This window comes from Thermobia domestica, chromosome 9, assembly GCF_964235325.1.
Source record: "Thermobia domestica chromosome 9, izTheDome1.hap1.1, whole genome shotgun sequence".
Taxonomy (NCBI): domain Eukaryota; kingdom Metazoa; phylum Arthropoda; class Insecta; order Zygentoma; family Lepismatidae; genus Thermobia; species Thermobia domestica.
The window spans coordinates 8,371,148-8,397,451 of record NC_137462.1 but is presented as its reverse complement, the minus strand read 5'-3'; the positions used below and the strand labels follow the sequence as shown (position 1 = coordinate 8,397,451).

Below are 26,304 nucleotides of genomic sequence, written 5' to 3'. Positions count from 1 at the left end.
TGAAAATGGGTTCTGCTGCGTGAAGTTGGCACCGCCCATTTTGTTTTTCGTATAAATTGCTTATAAATCGTGAACAAACGAAAATTTTATATGAACAATCGTGAACAAACGATGAACAAACGATCTGCATGGTTTATTTTCGATTTCTGAAAATGGGTTCTGCTGCGTGAAGTTGGCACCGCCCATTTTGTTTTTCGTATAAATTCTTTATAAATCGTGAACAAACGAAACTTTTTTGTGAACAATCGTGAACAAACGATGAACAAACGATCTGCATGGTTAATTTTCGATTTGCGATAATTTTCAGGTACGTGAAGTTGGCACCGCCCATTTTGTTTTTCGTATAAATTGTTTATAAATCGTGAACAAACGAAAATTTTTTGTGAACAATCGTGAACAAACGATGAACAAACGATCTGCATGGTTAATTTTCGATTTGCGATAATTTTCAGATACGTGAAGTTGGCACCGCCCATTTTGTTTTTCGTATAAATTGTTTATAAATCGTGAACAAACGAAAATTTTATGTGAACAATCGTGAACAAACGATGAACAAACTATCTGCATGGTTTATTTTCGATTTCTGAAAATGGGTTCTGCTGCGTGAAGTTGGCACCGCCCATTTTGTTTTTCGTATAAATTGTTTATAAATCGTGAACAAACGAAAATTTTATGTGAACAATCGTGAACAAACGATGAACAAACGATCTGCATGGTTTATTTTCGATTTCTGAAAATGGGTTCTGCTGCGTGAAGTTGGCACCGCCCATTTTGTTTTTCGTATAAATTGTTTATAAATCGTGAACAAACGAAAATTTTATGTGAACAATCGTAAACAAACGATGAACAAACGATCTGCATGGTTAATTTTCGATTTGCGATAATTTTCAGGTACGTGAAGTTGGCACCGCCCATTTTGTTTTTCGTATAAATTGTTTATAAATCGTGAACAAACGAAAATTTTTTGTGAACAATCGTGAACAAACGATGAACAAACGATCTGCATGGTTAATTTTCGATTTGCGATAATTTTCAGATACGTGAAGTTGGCACCGCCCATTTTGTTTTTCGTATAAATTGTTTATAAATCGTGAACAAACGAAAATTTTATGTGAACAATCGTGAACAAACGATGAACAAACTATCTGCATGGTTTATTTTCGATTTCTGAAAATGGGTTCTGCTGCGTGAAGTTGGCACCGCCCATTTTGTTTTTCGTATAAATTGTTTATAAATCGTGAACAAACGAAAATTTTATGTGAACAATCGTGAACAAACGATCTGCATGGTTTATTTTCGATTTCTGAAAATGGGTTCTGCTGCGTGAAGTTGGCACCGCCCATTTTGTTTTTCGTATAAATTGTTTATAAATCGTGAACAAACGAAAATTTTATGTGAACAATCGTGAACAAACGATAAACAAACGATCTGTATGGTTAATTTTCGATTTGCGATAATTTTCAGGTACGTGAAGTTGGCACCGCCCATTTTGTTTTTCGTATAAATTGTTTATAAATCGTGAACAAACAAAAAATTTTTGTGAACAATCGTGAACAAACGATGAACAAACGATCTGCATGGTTAATTTTCGATTTGCGATAATTTTCAGATACGTGAAGTTGGCACCGCCCATTTTGTTTTTCGTATAAATTGTTTATAAATCGTGAACAAACGAAAATTTTATGTGAACAATCGTGAACAAACGATGAACAAACGATCTGCATGGTTTATTTTCGATTTCTGAAAATGGGTTCTGCTGCGTGAAGTTGGCACCGCCCATTTTGTTTTTCGTATAAATTGCTTATAAATCGTGAACAAACGAAAATTTTATATGAACAACCGTGAACAAACGATGAACAAACGATCTGCATGGTTTATTTTCGATTTCTGAAAATGGGTTCTGCTGCGTGAAGTTGGCACCGCCCATTTTGTTTTTCGTATAAATTCTTTATAAATCGTGAACAAACGAAACTTTTTTGTGAACAATCGTGAACAAACGATGAACAAACGATCTGCATGGTTAATTTTCGATTTGCGATAATTTTCAGGTACGTGAAGTTGGCACCGCCCATTTTGTTTTTCGTATAAATTGTTTATAAATCGTGAACAAACAAAAATTTTTTGTGAACAATCGTGAACAAACGATGAACAAACGATCTGCATGGTTAATTTTCGATTTGCGATAATTTTCAGATACGTGAAGTTGGCACCGCCCATTTTGTTTTTCGTATAAATTGTTTATAAATCGTGAACAAACGAAAATTTTATGTGAACAATCGTGAACAAACGATGAACAAACGATCTGCATGGTTTATTTTCGATTTCTGAAAATGGGTTCTGCTGCGTGAAGTTGGCACCGCCCATTTTGTTTTTCGTATAAATTGCTTATAAATCGTGAACAAACGAAAATTTTATATGAACAATCGTGAACAAACGATGAACAAACGATCTGCATGGTTTATTTTCGATTTCTGAAAATGGGTTCTGCTGCGTGAAGTTGGCACCGCCCATTTTGTTTTTCGTATAAATTCTTTATAAATCGTGAACAAACGAAACTTTTTTGTGAACAATCGTGAACAAACGATGAACAAACGATCTGCATGGTTAATTTTCGATTTGCGATAATTTTCAGGTACGTGAAGTTGGCACCGCCCATTTTGTTTTTCGTATAAATTGTTTATAAATCGTGAACAAACGAAAATTTTTTGTGAACAATCGTGAACAAACGATGAACAAACGATCTGCATGGTTAATTTTCGATTTGCGATAATTTTCAGATACGTGAAGTTGGCACCGCCCATTTTGTTTTTCGTATAAATTGTTTATAAATCGTGAACAAACGAAAATTTTATGTGAACAATCGTGAACAAACGATGAACAAACTATCTGCATGGTTTATTTTCGATTTCTGAAAATGGGTTCTGCTGCGTGAAGTTGGCACCGCCCATTTTGTTTTTCGTATAAATTGTTTATAAATCGTGAACAAACGAAAATTTTATGTGAACAATCGTGAACAAACGATGAACAAACGATCTGCATGGTTTATTTTCGATTTCTGAAAATGGGTTCTGCTGCGTGAAGTTGGCACCGCCCATTTTGTTTTTCCTATAAATTGTTTATAAATCGTGAACAAACGAAAATTTTATGTGAACAATCGTGAACAAACGATGAACAAACGATCTGCATGGTTAATTTTCGATTTGCGATAATTTTCAGGTACGTGAAGTTGGCACCGCCCATTTTGTTTTTCGTATAAATTGTTTATAAATCGTGAACAAACGAAAATTTTTTGTGAACAATCGTGAACAAACGATGAACAAACGATCTGCATGGTTAATTTTCGATTTGCGATAATTTTCAGATACGTGAAGTTGGCACCGCCCATTTTGTTTTTCGTATAAATTGTTTATAAATCGTGAACAAACGAAAATTTTATGTGAACAATCGTGAACAAACGATGAACAAACTATCTGCATGGTTTATTTTCGATTTCTGAAAATGGGTTCTGCTGCGTGAAGTTGGCACCGCCCATTTTGTTTTTCGTATAAATTGTTTATAAATCGTGAACAAACGAAAATTTTATGTGAACAATCGTGAACAAACGATGAACAAACGATCTGCATGGTTTATTTTCGATTTCTGAAAATGGGTTCTGCTGCGTGAAGTTGGCACCGCCCATTTTGTTTTTCGTATAAAATGTTTATAAATTGTGAACAAACGAAAATTTTATGTGAACAATCGTGAACAAACGATGAACAAACGATCTACATGTTTTATTTTCAATTTCCGAAAATGGGTTCTGCCAGGTTCACACACATTTCAAAATTTACTTTGCAAAGCCGTAACACAATCTGTGTGTTGTAAAAACAATTATATGGTGCAGAACGTAATAACAATCTGCCATTGTTAATCATCGGCCTGTGTAACAATTAACAAATTGGTAATTATTGGCAGTGGTGCTATTCATCCGATTCGCTAAAATCGATTGCTAAAATATTTCAACCTTGCTGAACCGTTTGTTATACCTAGACATAAACAGTAAATTTTACCCAGTTATAGCCAAGAATAGTAAATTTTAGTTTAACTACCTTTGTTTTTAGAAATTCTTACAGCTACAGGGTTAAACATATCGGACCTTATGCAGAGTCGTTCTGACGCGTAGTTAGTGCCATTCTAAAGAGTTCAACTAACATATGTTTCCTGCAGTAATCAGGTCTTTAGTATGACGCTAATCATTCGTCAAAACGACTCTGCATAAATCCCATCATCTCTCAGAACAAGGTAGCTATAAGCGTTTATTTATTAATCTCAAATGCTCAGATACCAAGAATGAGAACTGAGTCACAAGAGTTTAGTGGGGAGGGTGGTTCATTTATTTATAATTGAAATGCACACACACCGTTATTAACAATGGTCGATCCATTGCTGGATTAAGATTTTTCAATACTTTTTGATAACCATCTATCTTCGATAATTCGTTCCCAAGATATTCGCAGTGCTACCTTATTTCGTCATATTAGGATGGTGTGTCGGTCTCTACTGGCCACTTGTGGTATCCAGTGAAAAATTTGATTTTGTCTACTTTGTATGGTTTGTGTCTTAAGAGAGTTATATCTATCTATCTACTGTCTCTCTGTATATATGTATATATACACAGTGGCGGATCCAGGATATGTTCAAGGGAGGGGCTAAACCATAGTTTGCAGTTTTATCCAGTGTAAAGCAGGATTGAAGCCCATTTTATCCAGTGTATACTTGTGTGTCAAGGCGGGGCTATAGCCCCTTTGGATCCGCCTATATATATACAGAACCGGTTGTTAAAAAATAACACCACTGCTTATTGTTATTGGTGACTTTAAGGTTTTGAAAGTTTAATTCTGAGGCTGTGTAACTTATAGATCAGGGTTAAATCAGTATAACAATAAAGAAATGGAAATTAATCTTAATAAATGAAGGATAATGGCATAAACAAAACAAAAAATATATATAGGTTATATGTATAATCATCGACGAAAGAAAATACGTGTATGTACAGAGAAGATTGTACCACGTTTAATATGGATTAGTTCTGAAATCTGTCAGAAAATGGAATAACTCCATTCCTTTTTAAAAATATAGTTTGAAGAGTTTTTCGGACTTGCTGGTATACTCTAAAAAATGGTTTAAGGTAGTGTGCATATTGAGAGAAACAGAGAACGTTCAACGTAAAATAGCTCCGGCAACAGTGCGCTTATTCGGGTGACCGAGAACAGAAAACATGCAAACATACTATTAAAGGACGGGACATTGAATATTCTATTATTTGTCTTCAGCTGTTTGCCCGTTATATCGTGCGTCTTCTTTCTCTCTGGTCAGTTTGGCTTATAAAAAACAATTTTTTCCATACTATTTTTTTTTTTTCATTATAATGGACTAGAAATCAATGACTAGCCACGTACTATCGTTATCTTGTTAAAAGAGAAAACAGTGGCTAGTGAATGATTAATATAACTGACTAATCTTACAGTATTGTAGCTTATCGTTCAGTAGTTCAGTAGTAGCTGGTTGTTCTGGTTTTAGTTTCCGGGTTGAATCTCTGTTGTTAGTTATTACTAGCTGAACCTGCGCACTCTACACAGCACATCATTCACATATGAGCATGAATCTCCTTGTCATTTCTCACACCTGTACATGTTCCTTTACAGACAGAAAGGGAAGACGTCTTGATCAGAATCGGCGAAGGGCATCATAAAGGGGAGATTTCTTTCGATTATTTTTTTAATATGTCGCACCTTTGTAAGATTTGAGCCTACTTCCGGTTGGAGTTACTAATTCATGTATGATTAGCGTTTTCTTTCTTCTTGCATGCAGTATGTGATAAGCAAATACATTACACACACAATTAATTATAATGTCAGGGATATATGGTGTTCATTGGGCAAAACTCATCGAACAAAAAAGATTCATTTTAGACTGTAGAAATAGTTATCCTTCGTTTTTTCATTATCATTTAGCCATGAAACAAATGCCGGGGAGATATATTAACCCCGTATACAAATGTGTGGTGCTGGAATGTATAACTCGTAGGATATGATGCTTTATTTTTTTTTTTAATTTAACACTTCCAGTGTACCCCTAAAATGTAATCAAGAAATAACGGATGCAGTTTTTTAAATATTCAATTAGATCTGAACAATCTACACAAAAATTTGCAATCGATCAGTGGAAACGGCATCTTTCTAGAGCCTAGTCCTCGAGACCTCACTGTCGAAAGGATTGGATACAAACATATGAACTTTGTTTGACCCCAAACATATAAACCTAGTATTTTAATATATAGATGATTAAATATTTCGTCCTTTAATTTTCTGTCTATACCAAAAAATCAAATCAAACAGAAACAAGGATCCAATCGTGGGCGATCGAGGAAACTTTCCGATTTTGGCCCAACTTCCCATGGTGGTAGGACTTGAGAAGTTTAGAACGAATATAAAATATCACGGTGTGCAGTCTTTTGGTTCCCGAGTTATAGGTCATCAAATTTCGAGTTTGGACTTGGTCGAATTTTCGCAAAGAATTTCTCTAACTGCTATTTAGATTTTTTTTTTTAAAAAAAACGTAATTTGTAAATGCAATGGCTACGTATAATTAAAAATCATTTTTTTTCCTGCTATGCAAAACTGCACCAATATATATTATTTCTCGAATTGGATTATATCAATATATTTTATTTCTCGTAAGTTTATAATTGTTAATTAACCATGATTATGTCCAGAAAATTAGAATTGAAAACTGTTTTGAATTCGACGTCAGTTGTAGGACCACACTGTATATGCTCGATACTCTGAGAGGAGGCTAAATCACTGAACAGTCAACCAACAATTGTGGTTTATTTTCCTTTTGTATCACTTGTAGTAAAAGATTTTACACTAAATATTAAGTCACGGATACATATATAGTTTTTGATACATTGAATTCGACAAATGCACCTGGCATTATCTTCAGAATATTGAATAAGCACCTGGGTAGTTAGCGATTTACAACCGACACGGATGTTCAGGAACTCGTCATGAAGTGGATTCAGAGACTAGCAGATTTTTTTCTACGTTACAATCAATACATTGGTGTCCCGAGGGAATAAATGGTTGAATAAGCATTATAACTATGTTATAAAGTAATGTGTACACTCCGCAGCAAAAAACCTGCAACATGACCATGTAAGTGTATTGTGAAACGACGAAGTCTTTTGCTCCAAAATAAGTGTGCAGGGGAGGACGCCGAGGTCTGCCCTGGCGTGATTCGTGCTACTTAGATGTTATGTTGATTCCCTCCGCTGTTAGGCGTAGTTTCACAATAAACTTACATGCTCATGTTGCAGGTTTTTTGCTGCGGACTGTACCAGTGTCAAATTACTGTCCGTAAGTGCTGTTGTTGTTTTACGTTTTGAATCACCCTCGTAATTCTTTACGTAATACATAGTTCGCTCTCACCCCCACTGAGGGATTTGCAGGACTCGTATTGAAAGTAAACTTTTATTGTAATGTCCCACGGTTGTTCCTTGTAGGTAAAAACGATGAATAATTTCAAGTGTATTGAACAGTGGATAAAAGATAGTTGATGGAACTGTGATCTACCACAAATTCAGGCCATCTGCTTTGTTAACTAGAAAAGATGGTGCTTTTCCTACCAATCTGTGGATATGACCCTACACATTCCTAAATAATAATGTGTTTTTTCTTAGTGAGCTCATAAAGTAAGATTAAAATGTTTAACTCAACATGGCCATATCGGTACCTATATCCGCTAATTTAACAAAGATGATAATTTTTATTTAATTAAATTTGTTAGCTACTAAGCTTACACAAACACACACACACACACACATACACACACGCACACACACACACACACACATATATATATATATATATATATATATATATATATAGGTTGTCCCAAAAGTAATGGCGGAAAAATGAAATGGTACCAAGACAAGGAAAAATATATGACATATAGTCCGGAAGTGCACAGGAGCGGAGCTAGAGAGCTTCTGGCCGTCCAACTGGGAAGCTAGTTTCTTATGTAAAAGAGGAAATGAAAGGGAGATCCACTACAGGAAAACGAGAAAGACACAAATTATAATATAAGCTGTGTTTACATTGTACATTATTGGAGACGAACCAGTACAAAAGACTGAAATGTTAATATCTGGGGATAATATATTACTTGTATTAGTTTAGAAATCACATGGATTTGCTTATCAATCAAATCACTATCATATTGTGCGCATGGGTTAGGTTGAAATAAGAATATATCTAAGTTATTTGAAATTCTATACAAGCCAAATACTGTTATAAAATCCAAGATAATACAGTCCAAAATTTTGCTTAATTTATCACACAGTCACAAAATATTATATTATACAAATATTCCTGTGGTATTACCGAGGTAGATTCGGGCTTCGTATGTTTGCATTAATAAGATACCCTGAGCAATCGAGCTTAGGATCAAAAGTGTTATGATGTGTTATAGACTAGTGGTAGATACAAAAACCATTTTTTCGGTTTTCAGGAAAACCTAAACCGGTTTTTGAAAATTTTCAAAAATTTGTTTTTTCACCGAAACCGGTTTCGGTTTCCTTCAAAAACCGGTTCGGTTCTTCGCTGGGTCCGGTTTCGGTTTTCTTCAAAACCAGTTCTGTTTCTTCCCCCCCCCCCCCAAATTGGTTCTATTTCTGACCAGAATAGTGTTTCGTTGTTCCCCGGAAACCGATTCCGTTTCCACAAAAATTGTTTTATGTGTTTTCCAAAAGTTTTCACCGAAACTGGTTTCACCGAACCGAACCGATTTTGAAGAAAACCGAAACCGGTTTCGGTGAAAAACGAACCGGTTTTTGGAGAAAACCGAAACCAGTTTCGGCAAAAGCGAACCGGTTTCGGCGAAAACTGGCATGTCCGTTTCCGGTTTTTCTAGAAACCGGTTTCCAGTTTTTTTTTATAAAAAACGGTTTTGCCCATCCCTAGACATACACTAAACCATAACAATTATGTCTTTTAGATAGTGCAAAACAGATATTCTACAGAAACTACTATAACTGGGGAAGCCTATAATATTCAATAAATAAATAAATAATTGTAAAATGTGAAAATGTACTTTACCTCATCAGGATCGTATTCAGTAAGGGCCTCCACCAGAACTGGAAGATTCACTTTGGTTTCCCCTTCACAAAAGAATACCCAAGAGCTATTCTGTCCATGGAGGGCACTCAATCTAAATGAATGAAACAGAACAGCGAATGTCAACTATATTCCAAGTAACAAACATACGACACAGAAACACCGATGTTTAGTTCCAATCATTTCGATATCGTTATATATTTACTATTCCATCGTAAAAGTTGAAATGTTTGTGGGACTGACTAAACTAAACCTCAAATGAATGCTGGTTTTCTTCTCTGAAGGTTCCGTTCATATATTACGTAACGTTATTTTTGACCAATTTTTAGCCCCTCTCCCCCCGCTTGTCACACTGTCGTAACGCAACGTCGAACTCCTCCCCTCCTCCCTTTGTCACGTAACACTTTTTCAGTTTTTCACCAATTTTGCTTCTTTTGGAGGTTATCACAACAACAACAACAACAAAAATAATTTTAATGACAGAACTTCTTATTACAAAATCCTTGTATTTTGAATAAGTTTGTAGTGTTTTTTCGCCAACAAATCAAAGTATTAGTAAATGGTAGTACCATAATAATATTTTAACTCCGTAAGGTTTTTAAATTAACCAGTCTTAAGTTTTCGAAATTGCAGAGGAAGTACTGTCGGAAGATAAAGGTGAAACAGGATCTAAAAAACTTACATCGACCTCTTCTCCCGGAATCCAGGATGCTTCCTGTATTTGAAGTTCGCCAATGTCTACGATGCAAAGTTTTCTTCCTCGTCGATCACAGATTCGACGTGCTGCATACGTGGAGCAGCAGGAACAAGCTTCCGAGCATCTTCTTTGGACTTCAATTTACCCCTTTTCAAATTCTTCTTGTCCTAAATCAATGCCAAAATTCTAATAAACTGGATTTCTCTAGGAAAATTCAGATCCAAAGAAATCAGTACGAGATGAATGTCTGATAATTTCGGTTTTTAATATTTCATTTTGTTCTGCAAATAGTAGATCCTTCTGTCCCGGAAAATATTATTTCATGAAAAAGCTTTTCTTCTGTTTCACATGCGAAACTCCTTAGAAGAATACATAGTGTAGGTAATGATTCAAATCAAAAGTTATAAATAATATTCTCAGATATAGCGATGCGAGTGGGAATGCGAGGGTATTTTTAAGCAGTTGTTACGATCGCTAACAACTAACTCCAGAAAAGCTTCGTGTGCCATAAATGAAATGCAGTGAAGCCACAAAACGGAGTTTTATTGTATTACAGGGTTCGTTGCCAGATATACTGGTGCCTAACAGCGTCTTCGAATCCCTTCTGCCTGATTCATTTTATATAGGGTATATTTTTGCAACTTCCCAAAACAATAGAAATAGTTATTTATTTATAAATAAAAAGAAAAGAACTGAATATAAAATTATTTGTTTAAACGATTGCATATAAACCTGAAAATAAAAATTACAGAAAAAAGTGTTACGTAATGAAGTCGTGAACCCTCTCCTTCCCCTTGTTTCACATCGTAACAAAGGCAGAACTCATTTGCCGCGTTACGTAATATGTGGACGATCTAGAACACTTATCTTATGTAATCACAGAAAGGAGAAAGTGCTGAGCATTTACAAAGGAAGTTTTGACGAATATATTTGGTCCTAAACCGAATATACGTATTTTGGCAATATAAAAAGAATTGATAATGTATGCGACTCATTTATACATTTCATTTATAACATAAGTTTCTCTTCGTGTCTAACACTCGTGGTTCCGTATTTGACTCGCAATGGGAACACTATGTGTTGGTTAAAACTCAAATACTGCGTAATGGTTCGGACTTCACTTCAGGAAGCAGGTTGTATCTCATGTTATCTCAATGCTGAAAAAGGTACGTCAAACTCAAATGAAACAACCATTATTCTATAATAATCTCCATATGATAAAAACACAGGCATAAGAAAGTCGTTTTTATCATTAAATCATTAATCTAATGGTAAAGAAGAATCACTGTGTTTTGTTTCCTTATCTTATTAAGAAGTGTAGGACACGAAGTACGAGCACTATGCAGCAAGTATATACAGGGTGATAAAAAAGGAATAGTGAAAAATAATCATTTATTCCAGTATGAAATGACATGCAACTACAGTGACAAAATGAAGAAAACAACTATTACATGTGTTAAATGTGGGTGCCAGTGGTGAGATGGCAGATTGAAAACGGTACAAATTGATTGTTTCTTCCAACTTCTCTAGACATTTTTTTACGGCACAAACAGCCAGTTAATTGCCCACGATACTAGATATAAGGCTGTCTCATCTCGACAGAGCTTTCTATTGGAAAAGCTCTATCATGTCTGGTTGGCAACAGTACAGCTAATAGATTCTAACTGCTTCATCCAGCAACGAATACAGTGCGTATTGTAATATTCGGTAGAGTAACGGTATAAGAATTTTTTACTCACTTTTTAAATTATTATAAAAATGTTTATACAGTTTGTACACAAGATTACAAATAAGCAAGTCTCTAAAAAATTGTTTCCTCTATAATCGTAACTCCTGCCCGTTACAGCTCGAAGGTTTAAGGTTTGCTGGTTAAGAATGACCCTTGCAAATTGCAGCTGGAACTAAAGGAACCTCTTGCCCATTACAGCTCGAAGATAGGTAAGGATACGTATTGCCCGTTGCAGCTTGGAGGTAGGCTTATATCTCTTGTCCGTTGCAGCTTGAGATAGGTCTGGATACCTCTTCCAAGTTGCAGCTCAGATTTAGGGTTAGAGGAGTCTCTCCCGCCCGTTGCATCTTAGAGAGAGAAGTAGATTATGACCAGTCAACAATTGAAGTCTTCTGCCTCAAGGTATCCGTTTATATAGCCAGTCTTCGGAGGCAGAGCCTGTGGAAGGGTTGAAGGGGTTCTCTTCGTATTTCTTCGTATTCCCTCGGAGATGGCATCCATCGGCTGCTTGCTTGTACTGTGCTTGCGCCGAAACACGTGGTTTTATTTACTAATACGGGATGCTTCCAATGTAAGGGGATATTGCAGTATTTATTTGATTTGATTCGAAAGCGTCGTTGCATTGTCACTGTAGACCATGTACAAATAAATTCCAAGACACAAAATGCTTTTTCTTGTCTCGATGTCGCCATGTTAAGACTGCACCACTAGCACTACTAAGCTATACTACATCATACTGACAAAACAACTTACGACCTTAAAGCTTTATTTTTGTGGTTGACAGGTTACCATTTTCAGTGCTCTCACAAGAGTTTTTTTTTCCTTTACTTTTACACCATTCATTTTGAATCACGTGATATTTCCTTTTGGTATTCAGAGTTTCACTACAGGATATTAATTAACGACTAAGTTTAATGTAATAAAAAAGTGCAATTACTTAAACCTACCTAGGAACAATAGGAAGAATGGTCCAGGCACCAGGATGTGGGAAGTCTTCATGAATAAGATGAATCATTGGTCCATGCTGAAAGACAAATTATAGCAATAATAGACAATAAAGAAAAATTAAATTAATCGATACTTATATAATTCTGCAGACGTTAATTCAGTTATATTCAGCCGAAGTTAATGTGCATCTGTACCGCGCATACGCCACCCATGGCCATTCGATTGCTACGAGGCAAGCAACATTATCTCTTTAGTTAGGAAGTAAAGCAGTGTGATCGAGTGTAATTTGTTGCCACTGACATTGAACAGATTCTGGGAGGAGGTCATTGTGGCCCTTTCCGACTCTAAGTTCACAGCGTCCACGTCGTAGAAGTGTGTCAAGTGCGTAATTTTCGTGTAAGTCGTGCCACTGTGAATCGTATTATACGGAGATATGCGGCATATTGTCCTGAGTCCACCATACCAACAAGAACAGCTAGAACCATTTTCCAAAAGAGTTCATGATTGTGGTCGGTTTCTCGTACCGGGGCAATTTGTGTCTCTGAAAGATGGAGTGAAATGTCAAAAATTAATGCTGCATACTACTAGACTCATGTTCTGACTGAAATGCACCAGTATGAACCGCAGCATTGCATGGACAATACGTGAACCAGATTGAACTATGCCAAATCAAGACAAGGCAAGGCACATGGCAAAAACATAACTGAAATTCTATCACCGTATGGAACAGTGAACTGGAATTTCGACACTTTCCTTCTTTGACATCCCTCTCAAGAGTTCAGATGGCAAACCCAATGAACTATTGAATTATCGGACTCCTCAAGCGGCTCCTGTCTCATTGTCGAATCCGCATTGTCGTCACTGGCCCATGGAAAGCCTGTAAAGAGGCAATATCCATGGTCAAGCTGCAACGGAAAGTCTGATGCCGGGCAATAGTCAGTAGAGGTGGTGGTGGGCAGTCGTTCTTTCAGAAAAAATGTTCCGGGGGGCATCACTGGTACTATTCTATTTATTATTATATTATAGACGTATTATTTTGATCTCTTTCGAGGGACACTCAGAGCTCCGGGGGGGGGGAGGGGGCAGTGCCCCAAAAAATATGTCTGGAAGAAACACTGGTGGTGGGAACACGGCATTTCCTTTGTTAAGTGGCACATTCAAATTTGGCTCAACATAAGTGAATCAACTTCTATAATATAGACCCTCCTACGAGTGGCGAGGTAAGCAAGTAGTACTTGTTCTGATTATATAAGATTTTTTTTCTGGATTCATTTTCTAATGTCATAGATTTTGAACGAAAAATAGCATCAATGAAAGGTAACTCGCATGACGACGACGTGTGACTGTACAACACATGACTTCCAAATACGCTTATTGACGTCTAAACAATATTGCAGTCGCTTCTGGAATCCAATTGCATTTTGATGATTTCGTCGGGTTGGTCCCTTACAACCAATCCAATTCCCAACTAAGTGTTCCTCCATTTAATGGTTCACCTGGTGGGCGAAGTGTTTGTGTGTACAGTCTTGTTGAAACTAAACACTATGCCCTAACTTGCTTAACACTGAATTAGAATTTTTTTCTAAAAATTTCCAGGTATGTATTTCAAATGACAATGTCCTCCTCCAAGAAGAACAGGTCCATTACAGTGCCCCATGGAAATGATATATCACATACTAATCTTATGACTATCCTTTCATATGTTCTAACTTGCACCTGCGTATAAATTCTCTCATCCGATATATAAAAAGTAACCAACTATGAAAGCATTCGCCACTGGGGCATCATTTTGTATTCGATTAAGTATTACCTCGCAAAATTTCATTATAATCTTCGGTGTAATCAAATTTGAATTCTGTAATTATATATATTATTGTCTAAATAGGTGTAGGAAACCTTCCTATTAAATAACGAGAGTAATAAACATAATAAAGATGTAAAAAAAATCTTCAGTTCTTGTACTGAATGGTTTGTTACATGGTTTGTTCTAAGTTGTGTATGTATTATCCAATTGCTATATACTGGTATTCACTGCCAATTCTGCAGCAATTCTAGTGACATCTTTGGAACTCCTGAGAGCACTCACCCTCACCTTTCCATGGTTGCTACTAAGTTTGTAAGGAAGGCAGGGATGTACGTGTGGCATAAGAAAACACGGGATGGTTGCTGTGAACAAAATTTCGGTTCGACAGACTTCAACCAACATATTATTAAGGTCTTCACTACAGCGAAATTAAACTACCGCTAATTTTTTAGTTTTTGTGTAATATCTTCAAAACAAATAAAAATATTCGAAAAGCAAAAACGTAGTGAACTAGACTATACGATTTTACATGTGATACCGTTATCACAACCCATCTATCTTCTTACGATTTGCAACTGTAGCTAGTTTTAGTATTTTTTGCGGGTTCTGTAAATAGCGGCATACCAAAAACAGATAGGTGAATTGTGATGAAGGTATCACATGCAAAATCGTATTGTTTAGTACACTACGTTTCTGCTTTTCGAATATTTGTATTTGTTTTGAAGATATTACAGAAAAACTTTAAAATTAGCGGTAGTTTAATTTTGCTGTAGTGAATACCCTTAAGATCGTGACTTCAAAAAACATTCTGACCATTTCATCTTCTCATTGTTATCCTCTAAACGAAGGCTTGACAACAAAGTTTTTTTTTTGGGGGGGGGGGATTGTGACACATTCGTCTACAGAGCATGTTTAATCTCCACCTCAGACCAAAAGACCCTAAAGTTTAGACACTAACGGATTGGATATCATCGTTAAGCATATTGCGTGCTCAGAGAAGTTTTCATGATCTGCCTCTAACTACTTTTGTCTTGATGGCTCAGTGGTAGGGCGTTTAAATCTAGTGTGCGGAGTCCCTAGTTCGACCTCAGCTCGCGCCAAATGGGCTTTATGTTGTGTCTATGGGTTTTCTCGGGTTTTTCTAGTTTCCTTCCACTTTCTTCAGTCTACCATTTCACTCATTCTCAATATCACCGTCTCCCTTAGTCTCGGAGCACAATCGCGCGAGCTTTAATAATAATAATAATAATAATAATAATAATAATAATAATAATAATAATAATAATAATAATAATAATAATAATAATAAATTACACACTTTAGTGCCCTTAATCAAAAAGTCTTCTTTTTCTTCTATCACATTCCTTATAAAAATATTTCTCTTTAAATAAAACTCTACCTCATCCTTCATATTCACATTTCATTATTCAAATTTATTTGAATAACAACCGCAATAAATAAATAAATAAATAAATAAATAAAATAAAACCCTACTTTTATAAAAATGCACTAAAATATTGTTTTGGTGGGAGACAAAGACTAAAATCATTCGGTATTCTTTTTGCGCTTGAGGGTTGAAGTTTTTCTGGATGCTACGGAAGTGATGAACATTTTAGTCTTTATACAATATTTTAATCTCAATGTGGAAAGCAACACTCTCTTAATACGAAGAGAATACTCCAACTTATAATAGATATGAAGTCTACAGAACGCCTGCTCGTCTGCAACCAATCAAACTCGTGACTATTTAGGTTGCATAAGCAGCAGGCGTTCGACAATTTTATTAATTTTACAAAAAAAGTAAGAACTAGAGCGGAAATTATGTGAAAATATTGTATTTTCATTGGGTTTTCGTATCTGTACAAATTCTCAATGCTCTAGTTATGTATGGAAGTGAGTGAAATTTTAAGTTCCAGGATCTGACTCTGACAAAATAAGGAAGTAACCTAATAAATCATATTAATAAAAACCAATTCCAATATATATTAATTTTAACAGGTCTATTAAACTGTGAGCTTAGTGTAAAGCTGAAAAGGTCACGGGTTTACTGGAACATACGCAAAGCGTCAAACGCAAGATTAATACCGCTGTCGGCCGATAATTGCTAACGGAGATCTCATAAATAATTCGCAGTCAATTGCAATTCCATTAGAGAGATCACCTGGTTCTCTCCCCCGATATTATGGATTATTCGATTCGATCTGTTGCGTTGATTGAATGTTACGTATGAATGATTTCATCAATCTTTTAAGTGGTTATAGTCTCTTTTCATGGAATTCTTTTCATGGAATAAGTATTGATGACACCGCAGGAGATGTCCTATCACTTCAAGGCTTTATTTGTTACAATATAGAGACTGAAAGTAAATACGTGATACTATTATAGAAATATACTTTTTAAAATTTACAACAAGTGACCCAATGACCCAAGTAACACTAGTTGTTTCAAGTATTCGATCTCAAACATTATTTCAGTGGTACTTGATACATAGTATAAAAGCTTCAAATTGATAAAGTGATCGTAGGAACACAATGAGGAGCATTAATCAACGTTTAAGAGTCTTCATCCCGGCCAAATTAAAATACCGCTAATTTTATAGTAATTATGTGATATCTTCAAATAGATAAAAGATAGTTGAAATGTGGAACAAGAGCGCCCTAGACAATATTATTTTGCGTGAGGTACCGTTATCACAAGTCACCTAGTGGCTTTCCGTTTTCAGCTGTTTAGAAACGCGAAAATAAATGCCGATTTTCAAAATGGCTCGAAATCGAAAGCAGATAAGTGAGTCGTGATAACGGTTGCTCATGTAAAGTAATATTGTCTAGGGCGCTCTTGTTCCACATTTCGATTATCTTTTATCTATTTGAAGATATCACATAATTACTGTAAAATTAGCGGTTTTTTAATTTCGCCGGGATGACGACTCTTAAAGATACAATAAATCATTACACAATCTACCTCAATAATAACTGTGTTCTGAATATTGTCCTATCACAGCCTTCGAGGATTTCTCGTGACGCGGAAGGATTCTAGTAAATTCTAGATTTTTCTGTTGAAAAAATAGGGCTTACATTTTGTACATAAATTTACAAAACCGAGACGAGAAAAGCTTTTCGAGAATGGAGACAAGACGATAAAACCTTATTTCTCGTCGTGCAACACTAGGTTTGGATTCCGCGTTAAGCTATAGGTCCACGTCCCATATAGCCCTCATGCTAAAAGGGATGCTAAGCTACATATCAACCAACCAACCAGAAACAAAGACATAGACGAGTGATTTTTAATTGGTAAACGTATGACGTCAGACTAATGGCAGAGAGAAACAGGTAGAGCAAAGGGGCAGTGCGGTAGAACAGAGTCGAAAAATGTTGCCAGTGTATTATGAAGGAATCTGCGAATGGAGTACCTGCAAAACCATTGACTCTACAATCAATGTTCTTATTTACTTGCCACTACTGCTTTTATCAACGTAAGTTCTATCGTTTACTTTTCTGGCTTACTGAGAATGGAACGTCACAGAGAACCATAGACATAAAATCTCAACTCTTGTCTTGTGCGCATTCCTAGTTAATCTATTTTTCCCTAACTAAACTTGTTTTCACTTGTTTTCCTGATATATGAATTAGATATTTCGTTACGTTGTTTCACAAACTTTGAATTTAATGGTACAAATATTGTCCTATAATTTTATTACATTATTCTGATATGAGCAGTCCCAGGTTGGATTCCTGGTGAGTGTACTCGGTCAGAGAAACATGTATAAAAAGCCTTTTTAAGCTAGCCATCTGGAGTGAAGTTTTTCCCTGGGGTTTCCTCATTCACACGAGGCAAATGGCGGGGTGGTACTTAACATAAAGATCCACGTCGTTTCTTTCCTTCCTGTCCTTTTCCCACTTCCCTGGATAGTGTGGTCGCCGAGGAACGTCACTGCTCACACGTAACGAACTAAAATGACTAAAGATGTTGGAAGCTCAGAAATATAATTCCTAATTATTTAATTACATTATTGCCTCGAAAAACCTTTCACTACTTTATGGTACTCTTCAGGGCAGTAACAGTGCGTGATGATTACTGAAAATTTCCATTTCGAGCTCTTAATTTCTGAATTTATTTTGGGTTCTCCACCGATTACTAGGGATGCGGACGATAAAAGAGTTACGACGGTCTTGTCTCAAAAAAGTGCATCTGTTTCTATTGGAAGAAATCTTGAGTTGAGTTGATTTTGAGTTTAACATTTGCTTCAGGAGCGAAGCTATAGGAGACATGGACTTACTGATTAATGTGGAATCCGATCCATATGAGCTCCTGCCGGGAATCGAACCCGGGTTTCCCAAGCCAAAGGCGCGTAAATACGCTAACTGCTTACCCACGAAGGCAGCTTTCGTTCATTATTTCAGCCGAGTAGGAAACTATCTGAGACAACTGACAGGAATCTGTTAAAAGAACTTTTAGATCTCTTTCTGTCAACCCCGGGAAGTCCAGATGTCCAGAACTGTTTCAACCGTGCTTTTCTACTTCTAATCCTAATATGGTCTATACGATGTGCTGTCGTTCCATTTGTTGAACTTCTTCGTCGAGGCCATCATCAGAAGTAAGACGATTACCAAAAGTATTGTGTAAAAAAGAAGCTATTCGGCATAACAATCCAACTTGAGGAAGTAACTTGTCCAATTAATGACGTAGAAGACGATATTTTGTCCAAGAATACCATGAATGGCCTCAACAACCCAGCGAATTTTTGTAACATAGCGGGAAAATTTCCCTTCAGCCATGCCTGCGCTTTTCTTTCAGTGTAGGCATTAAAAGGCCTTATCACGGCGAAATTAAAATACCGCTAATTTTGCAGTAATTATATGCTATCTTCAAATAAATAAAAGATAATCGAAAAGTGGAAAAAAACAGCTCGCTAGACAATATTATTTTATGTGAGATACCGTTATCACGGCTCACTTATCTGCTTTCGATTTCCAGCCATTCAGAAAATCGGCATTTATTATAGCGTTTATAAATGGCTGTAAACGGAAAGCTACTAAGTGACTTGTGATAACGATACCTCATGCAAAATAATATTGTCTAGTGCGCTCTTGTTCCACATTTCGATTATCTTTTATCTATTTGAAAATATCACATAATTACTGTGAAATTAGCGGTATTTTAATTTGGCAGTGATTAGGCCTCTTAAAACCGTAAATCCTCTTTATCGTCTCTGCAAGAAAACTGTCTCGTCTCGAATATCACTACGAAAACTCTGTTCCGTTTCGCGCGCAACCCTTTTCGGATCCGTCGTTGCAGTTCATTTCCCCTTCTCTCCACAAATTCAATTAAACAACAAGAAGAAAAAAAAGAACCTTCAACTAACGTTCAAAGAAGTTTCCTTTTTATTAGCAATGAAGAGAACACTTGTAGATTTATCTTTCAGCCTACGATCCGGATTGGTTACGTTGGAACAAACTTTTAAAGAGAGAAAGTGCTTCTACAATTACATTTGAAACGTCTCCTTGGTTACAAGGTGACACCAAATCATTTGTCAGAAAACTCAACAGGGAAAAAGACAGAAACGAAGTTCCGAGTCAGCAAAAGTGTCTGTTATACGAGGGGCGCCGTCACCGCTTTACCTTCCTCAACGTCAGAAAAAAAAAAAAAAACAGAAAGCTTCCACACAAAACTTTTTCTTCTCTTCAATAACACCAAACACACAGATCCAATCTCATCAATCATTTGCTATTAGTAATGTTGCTTTTCTGTTTACCATCGACGCCTATGACATTTCTCCAACTTCGTTCTCACGTGTTCTTCTCAATTCTCCCCTCAGACCCACTAGCGGAGTAACTTCTACAAAGTTTTCTGCTTAACCAGCCCTAGCAAATAAGCCTTTGGGAGGTGACGTCACGTTCTTATTCATAACCACCGACAAATGGCAGAAATAATAAAGAGAAAAGTCATAAATCTTCCAAGACAAGTTATGAGAGACATTCCCTTTTTTTTAAAACTAAAATTTGTGGGCTAAACAAAGTTCTTGGTGCACTGATGTGAATATTAATGATGGGAACGGTAAGTCTTCATTAAGAGAGTTTAATTTCTTAGTTTGATTGGATGTCTTGTTGACATACTCGCTGCAGATATGGCCCAATGAATTTATTTTAGTTCCAATACTTCAAACGAAAAGGTTTCTGTAAGTCAATAATACTGTGTTAAATAGTGAGTTATATTCCATCACGCCAATTAGTATCAATATAAAATACTGTATTTGAAACCTAAACTGAATGTACGTCTCTTTCCTTTTTTGTCCTTCACTGATTTTTTGTTCAACCGCTTATCACAACGAGGTAGATAAAGTTTTCTATACCATTTGTATGGAAATCTGTGTCAAGTTCTCGTAGCCACCACGAGGCAGCGGTTTTGACATTATCACATGCCAGATAATGGTGGCCAGCCATTTTTTGCTTTAGAACAGGGAAAAGGTGGAAGTCACTGGGGCTAGGTAATGGTAACGCCAGTGGTTCAAGTACTGGGTGTACCGCTGTGTCCCGGGTTATCATTAACAATATTGGTCCATCTGTCTTTGAAGGCACGACACCACTTCTCTACATGTTGCTTTGAAATTTAGTCCTCCCCATACACCTCCACAATCTGTATATGAATGCCAGTAGGTGTAGTGTTTCTGGCCCACAGAAACCGCACCAGTGACTTCATTTCTACTCTTGACTAATTTTCCAGGCGAATGATCATTTTTAATGTCCACCTCTCGGGTATGCATAATCAGAATCTGTAGTCTTCAAGACAGACATTAATAATCTACAAACAAATTTTCGTTAAGTTACAGTGAATAACATAAAAGTTTATGCTTTGTAATTTTTTTTTCGATCATCCCTCGTATATCGTACGAATTCAACTGAACTCAACCGATCCGATTCAAACTTCGCACAGTGGTAGACTTTGATCTGCTATGCAAGCGAGTTAAATTGTTTCAAAATTATTTAAATGATAAGAATTCGATCCATGAGCCTTAAATCCTTATCGACAATTAAAATTTATTGAAATACAACCACATCCTTGAGTTTTGTTTGAGCATGTTGTTCTTGTTTGTAACATTCTTACTTCTTCTTCTTACATTTGTCTCTTCTTTGCTTCCAATTTCTTAACTTCAGCACTTAGTTTTATTTTTTCACTTTTGATTTTATTTTCCTCTACACTTTTGATTCGTTTAAGTTATTTATCATAGTGTCCCCGAGCTGAACGAACTGAGAGAAGCATTCTTCAAACAACAGGAACAGATTCTACACAACTGCATTATGCACCCGCTTCTGCGCTACCACAGAATCTTCGATTAGGTTTTCTACAATAAATGTCTTATTGACAGAACCCGCCCTCCACTGAGACATTGCAGTGGAATGAAATTAAACATTTTTACAACATGCCACAAATCAGAATAGTATTCTTGTTCCTTGAACATTGCCTTTGCAAAGAAGTTATCTAACCTGATGCTGCCCGTCTTCTCTTCGTATTCTCTGAAGTCAAGAGACCCCTGAATTTCAGTACAGAAAGACATACATTGACACTTTGCTTTCTCAGCTACAGAATCAGATATTCTGTTATGCTCATGCAGAGTTTGTAGGATGTGTTTCATCCAAGTCTGAGCAAGTTCTGGATTGTTCTATTTGTAACCCGAGGTTTAATGCTGACAGAACACGTACCAATTTGTACTTCAGAGGGCTCCTTTACACAATCTTCTTAATTGAGCCTAGCAAAAAGTTTCGAAAGTCAAGCCTGAAAGCCAGTTTATCTTTTATCTGATGCTTTCAGTTCTTTCAGTAGTTTTTCTGTCTTAAAACAGGTGTCCACGCAGATGAGAAGTCATACTTCGATTTCTGTTTTTACACAATTAATTATCCACCCTCTCCTTCCCACATACACAGTACCTCACTGCCTCAGCACGAAATAGCAATACTGCACCACTGTCATCATTGGAAATGCTGTGTGATTGTGGTCCTCTTCACATGTTAATCTGTACAACTGATAGAGACGAAACAATTTTAGATTTTAAAAAAAGAATGTTGCACTTGCACATTTACGTTCCCTGACTTTCCATTACATTTTACGCAAAACGCATGATTTCCCTGACTTTCCCTGATATGTTTTCATTTCCCTGATATTCCCTGATTTTTCAGAATGTCGGAACCCTGAAATGTGTTTTGCCTCATTTTATCTTTTAAAGTGTACGGTCCGTACCTTTTTCTTGAAGAAATTTCTATATATTCTTACTATAAGTGGCTTATACCTTAGCTTGAACATGACAGTACAAATTGTCTCTATCAACTGAACGGAGTCCCTTAACTTTTTCATCGTAATGTTAGGAATTATTTAAATATTAAACTGCCACACTGCTGGATTGGGAGAGCTGTTCACAATGATCAACAGCTTTACGTTGGCCACTGAGATCACCGGACTTATCACCTACGTTTTTTTCTGTTTTCTGGGAACATCTTGAAACATTGTGCAGAAACCATATCTAAGATGTCTGTGAACTACAAATACTGCTGTAGTGCAAACTATTGACAAAAAAAAAAAAAAAAAAAAAAAAAAAAAACTTTACGATTTCTGGCATTAACACTTGGACAGTTAACAGTACCGTAAACTGGGTTACTTGGAAAATCTGTGGCTATTTGGAAAACTGACATTTTTTGTGTTATATTGTATGATAATGAGAGAACTATGACAGATGTGTCATTTTCTTCCAGACCAATAAAAAGCAGGCACCTAAAAGAAAAAATATGGGTGGTCATAAGTGCTGTGTCTAAAAATTCTCATAAAAATTGATGCTCTTTTGTGTTCTTTGAATTTTCTGTAAATTGTCCCTTTGTTTCCTTAATGAAAAGTTATTTTTATCTGGTTGTGCTAAACATCATTGCTTTCAGAAGTTTCCTAATGAGACGAATTAGTTTTACATTTCCACTTGCTTTCTGGGACAATCTGTGGCCATTTTTTATTTCCTTCCTTTTTTCTACTAAAAATGATGATATTGATCACGGGATAGACAACGATGACATTATTGATGTTTTGCCTGAACCTACCTACAACCGCAAAGAACAATTTGTTTTTCCATATTACTGCAGCAAAGAATTTCAATATGTGATTGTTTGTCCTTATCGTACTGTGTTACATTATTATTATTATTATTATTATTATTATTATTATTATTATTATTATTATTATTATTATTATTATTATTATTATTATTATTACAGTACCATATGATATTTTTGCAAAGAGTTAACGTAAATGTACACTTGTAAAAATGGTACCAGCTAATTTTGTAAACCAATGTAAGGCAATTACTGATCTGATACATACATAAATTTCATAAAATTATGTAAAGCATGGTTTAGTGTCTTAAAGAAGTCTCAAGAGCTTATGCCTGTATTGGCATCTGCCAAAATTTCCCTTGCACTGTTTGAAAAATTACCGTTTATAACAGCATTTTGCAAAAAAACTAATAATAATAATAATAATAATAATAATAATAATAATAATAATAATAATAATACTGGTTTTGTAGGCTTTCAGGAAAACAAGCTTACCACTGTAGTTAGTTTAGATTGCTTCAACAATTTGTTGTGTTTAACTAAAAGATTGTGCAATAAATAGTATCTTTTTTTGCTTAAAACAGCCTAAAAACACATTACTATGAAAGAAACACAGGCATGTTGCATATCAATCTTCTCAGGAAAGTGTGATCTTGCAAGTGGTTATTTTCCAAATAGTCCCATCTTTCACACAGCTCTTACTACTATGAAAAGATGTATATTTTCCAAGTAGCCCCGCTTTTGGGGCTACTTGGAAACAGCACACTCTGGCTCCTGGGAGGCTTCAGTCTCAGTAAAAAATTGTTACGACTGAAGGAAAAGGTAGCATGAACTAAGCTCTAGAAACATCACAAGAAGAAGAAAAAATGATTGCAATAAATAACAAGGTGTAGTATGAAAAAGAAAAAAAGTTTCCAAGTAACCCACAGTTTACAGTAGTTATGTCTAAAATTTTCAGTAATTTGAACAATTAAGTAAAAATTCATAAAGAGTTGAAATCGTTCAAGTCATTTTGAAACACTCTATATTATGGTATGCATGCTTTTCGTTCCCGAGTTATGAATCGTCAAATGTTGGATGTAGGCTTAGTGAAATTTTCGCAAAACAATTATACTCAGATTTGCTTTAAGAATCAATGAAGAACGACCTATTTTCCGCAAATGGGAAACTTACATTTGTTCGTCTGTTTTGTGTCTGGTAAACGTACGAAGGTATTACGATTAACTTTATGTTGTTCTACTGTCATGCATTCCAGTGCTCCTGCTATAGGGATGCCTCAGATCCCTATAGAATTCCACACAGATTTTCGGTCGATTGAGTATTGCAAAAAGAGTTAAATTGTATACAAGCATCACATTTAGACTGCACTCCAAACTTTGTATTACGATAGTGGTCATTGACGGAAATGACATGGAATGCTCAGATTTGGAATCGCACCACGAAAGAAGAATAACCGAAAAATGACTTCCTCCCATTACCGCACAATTACGCAACAACAAACTGTGTATGGTGATAGTAATTAGCAAAGGAACCAACATATGGTGGTCATCCTCGGAACCTCCCACACCAGCAGGCCCGTAGCCAGCCCCAAAATTTAAGGGGGGCCCGGTAGAAGTTAGGGGGGGCCGACCCAATCACATTATACTTAATCACCATATTATAGTTCATTTGCAAGCCTACCGTGAAACTTTCAGGGGGCCAGCCAAAGTTTAGGGGGGCCCAGCCCCCCGTGGATACGGGCCGGCCACGAAGGAATAAAATCACCGAATAAACCCTTCCAGAAAGATCAATGGAAAGTGAAAAAAGTGCCAAATTCTGATGTCAAAAAGCTGATATCAAGAACCGAAAAAGAATTTTCGGAACAGAAAACAGAGGGAAATTTCACGATTTCATCTGTGCTCACAAGATTTTATCTTAAGGATGATGTGGGTAGATACTATGAAAAGGTGTCACCATAGACACGTTTCACGTGGCTATAGGCTGTCAAACATAGCAGTTTACATTAGTAACTAACAAGTTAACTCTTTAGTTTTCATGTGAGATATTTTGTCCAATACAATATACTACATCGAGGAGATCTTTGTTTTTAAGGTTCACAAAATAATCTGAAATACGGAAATCGCAACTTTGATTTTTGGAAACCTACTTAGTATTTTACAGAGCAGTTAACCTTAAAAAATATTATCGCATGATAAGCTACATATGCATCATGTATTTCATATAATTCCATCACAATCTTTCATAAATACATTCTCATTGCTACATTTTCTCTCTTATCGTTAGAAAATTTATTAAACCCAAAAATTGCATCTAGTTTCGGACTGGAGTAATACAGAGGTTGACTCACTTATATTGAACCGAATTTGAATGTGGCACTTACCTAGGAAATACCGTGTTTCCACCATGGGTTGTGTTCAATCTGAAGGTTACTTCTACTGACTACTGCCCGGCACCGGAGTTGCAATTGCAGAAGACTGCGTTGCAGATGGTTCATGCGTATTGCATCCCACTCCTCTTTACAGGGTACCCACAGGCCGAATATGGTGCGGACTCGACAATGGGACAGGCGCAACAGGGTCCGAAAGCACAACAGTCCATTGAGCATTGATTGACCATTCTGACTCTTAACAAGGATATCAGAGAAGGGAATTGCTGAAATTTCAATTTCCTGTTCTATATTGTTATAGAATTCCTGCAATTCCTCTTTCGCTCAGCCACATGGCACGGTTTCAGGGCATTTATACTGCTCTTGCGAATGACTGTGAGTGAGGTGTAAATCCCTGTGAACGGCGCGGTTGATTATCACCTGCGATGTGCGGCCATTGCATGCTGTGTAGTGGATTATCGGAGGTCAGCATACGGCGAACCACAGGCAATGGCGGCAT

The 26,304-nt window shown here is 36.3% G+C and overlaps 1 protein-coding gene across 3 annotated transcripts in view; it reads right to left on the bottom strand.

Moving 5' to 3' along the window:
- LOC145694385 (beta-1,3-glucosyltransferase) overlaps positions 1 to 26,304 on the bottom strand; it is a 275,902-nt gene that overhangs the window by 51,225 nt on the left and 198,373 nt on the right. For all 3 annotated transcript variants that reach the window (XM_081770560.1, XM_081770559.1, XM_081770558.1), the window contains exons 4-5: positions 12,529 to 12,605; positions 9,138 to 9,249 (exon numbers count right to left, since the gene is read on the bottom strand). In XM_081770560.1, the coding sequence (XP_081626686.1) occupies positions 9,138 to 9,249; positions 12,529 to 12,605 (189 nt within the window). The remainder of the gene's footprint in view (positions 1 to 9,137; positions 9,250 to 12,528; positions 12,606 to 26,304) is intronic.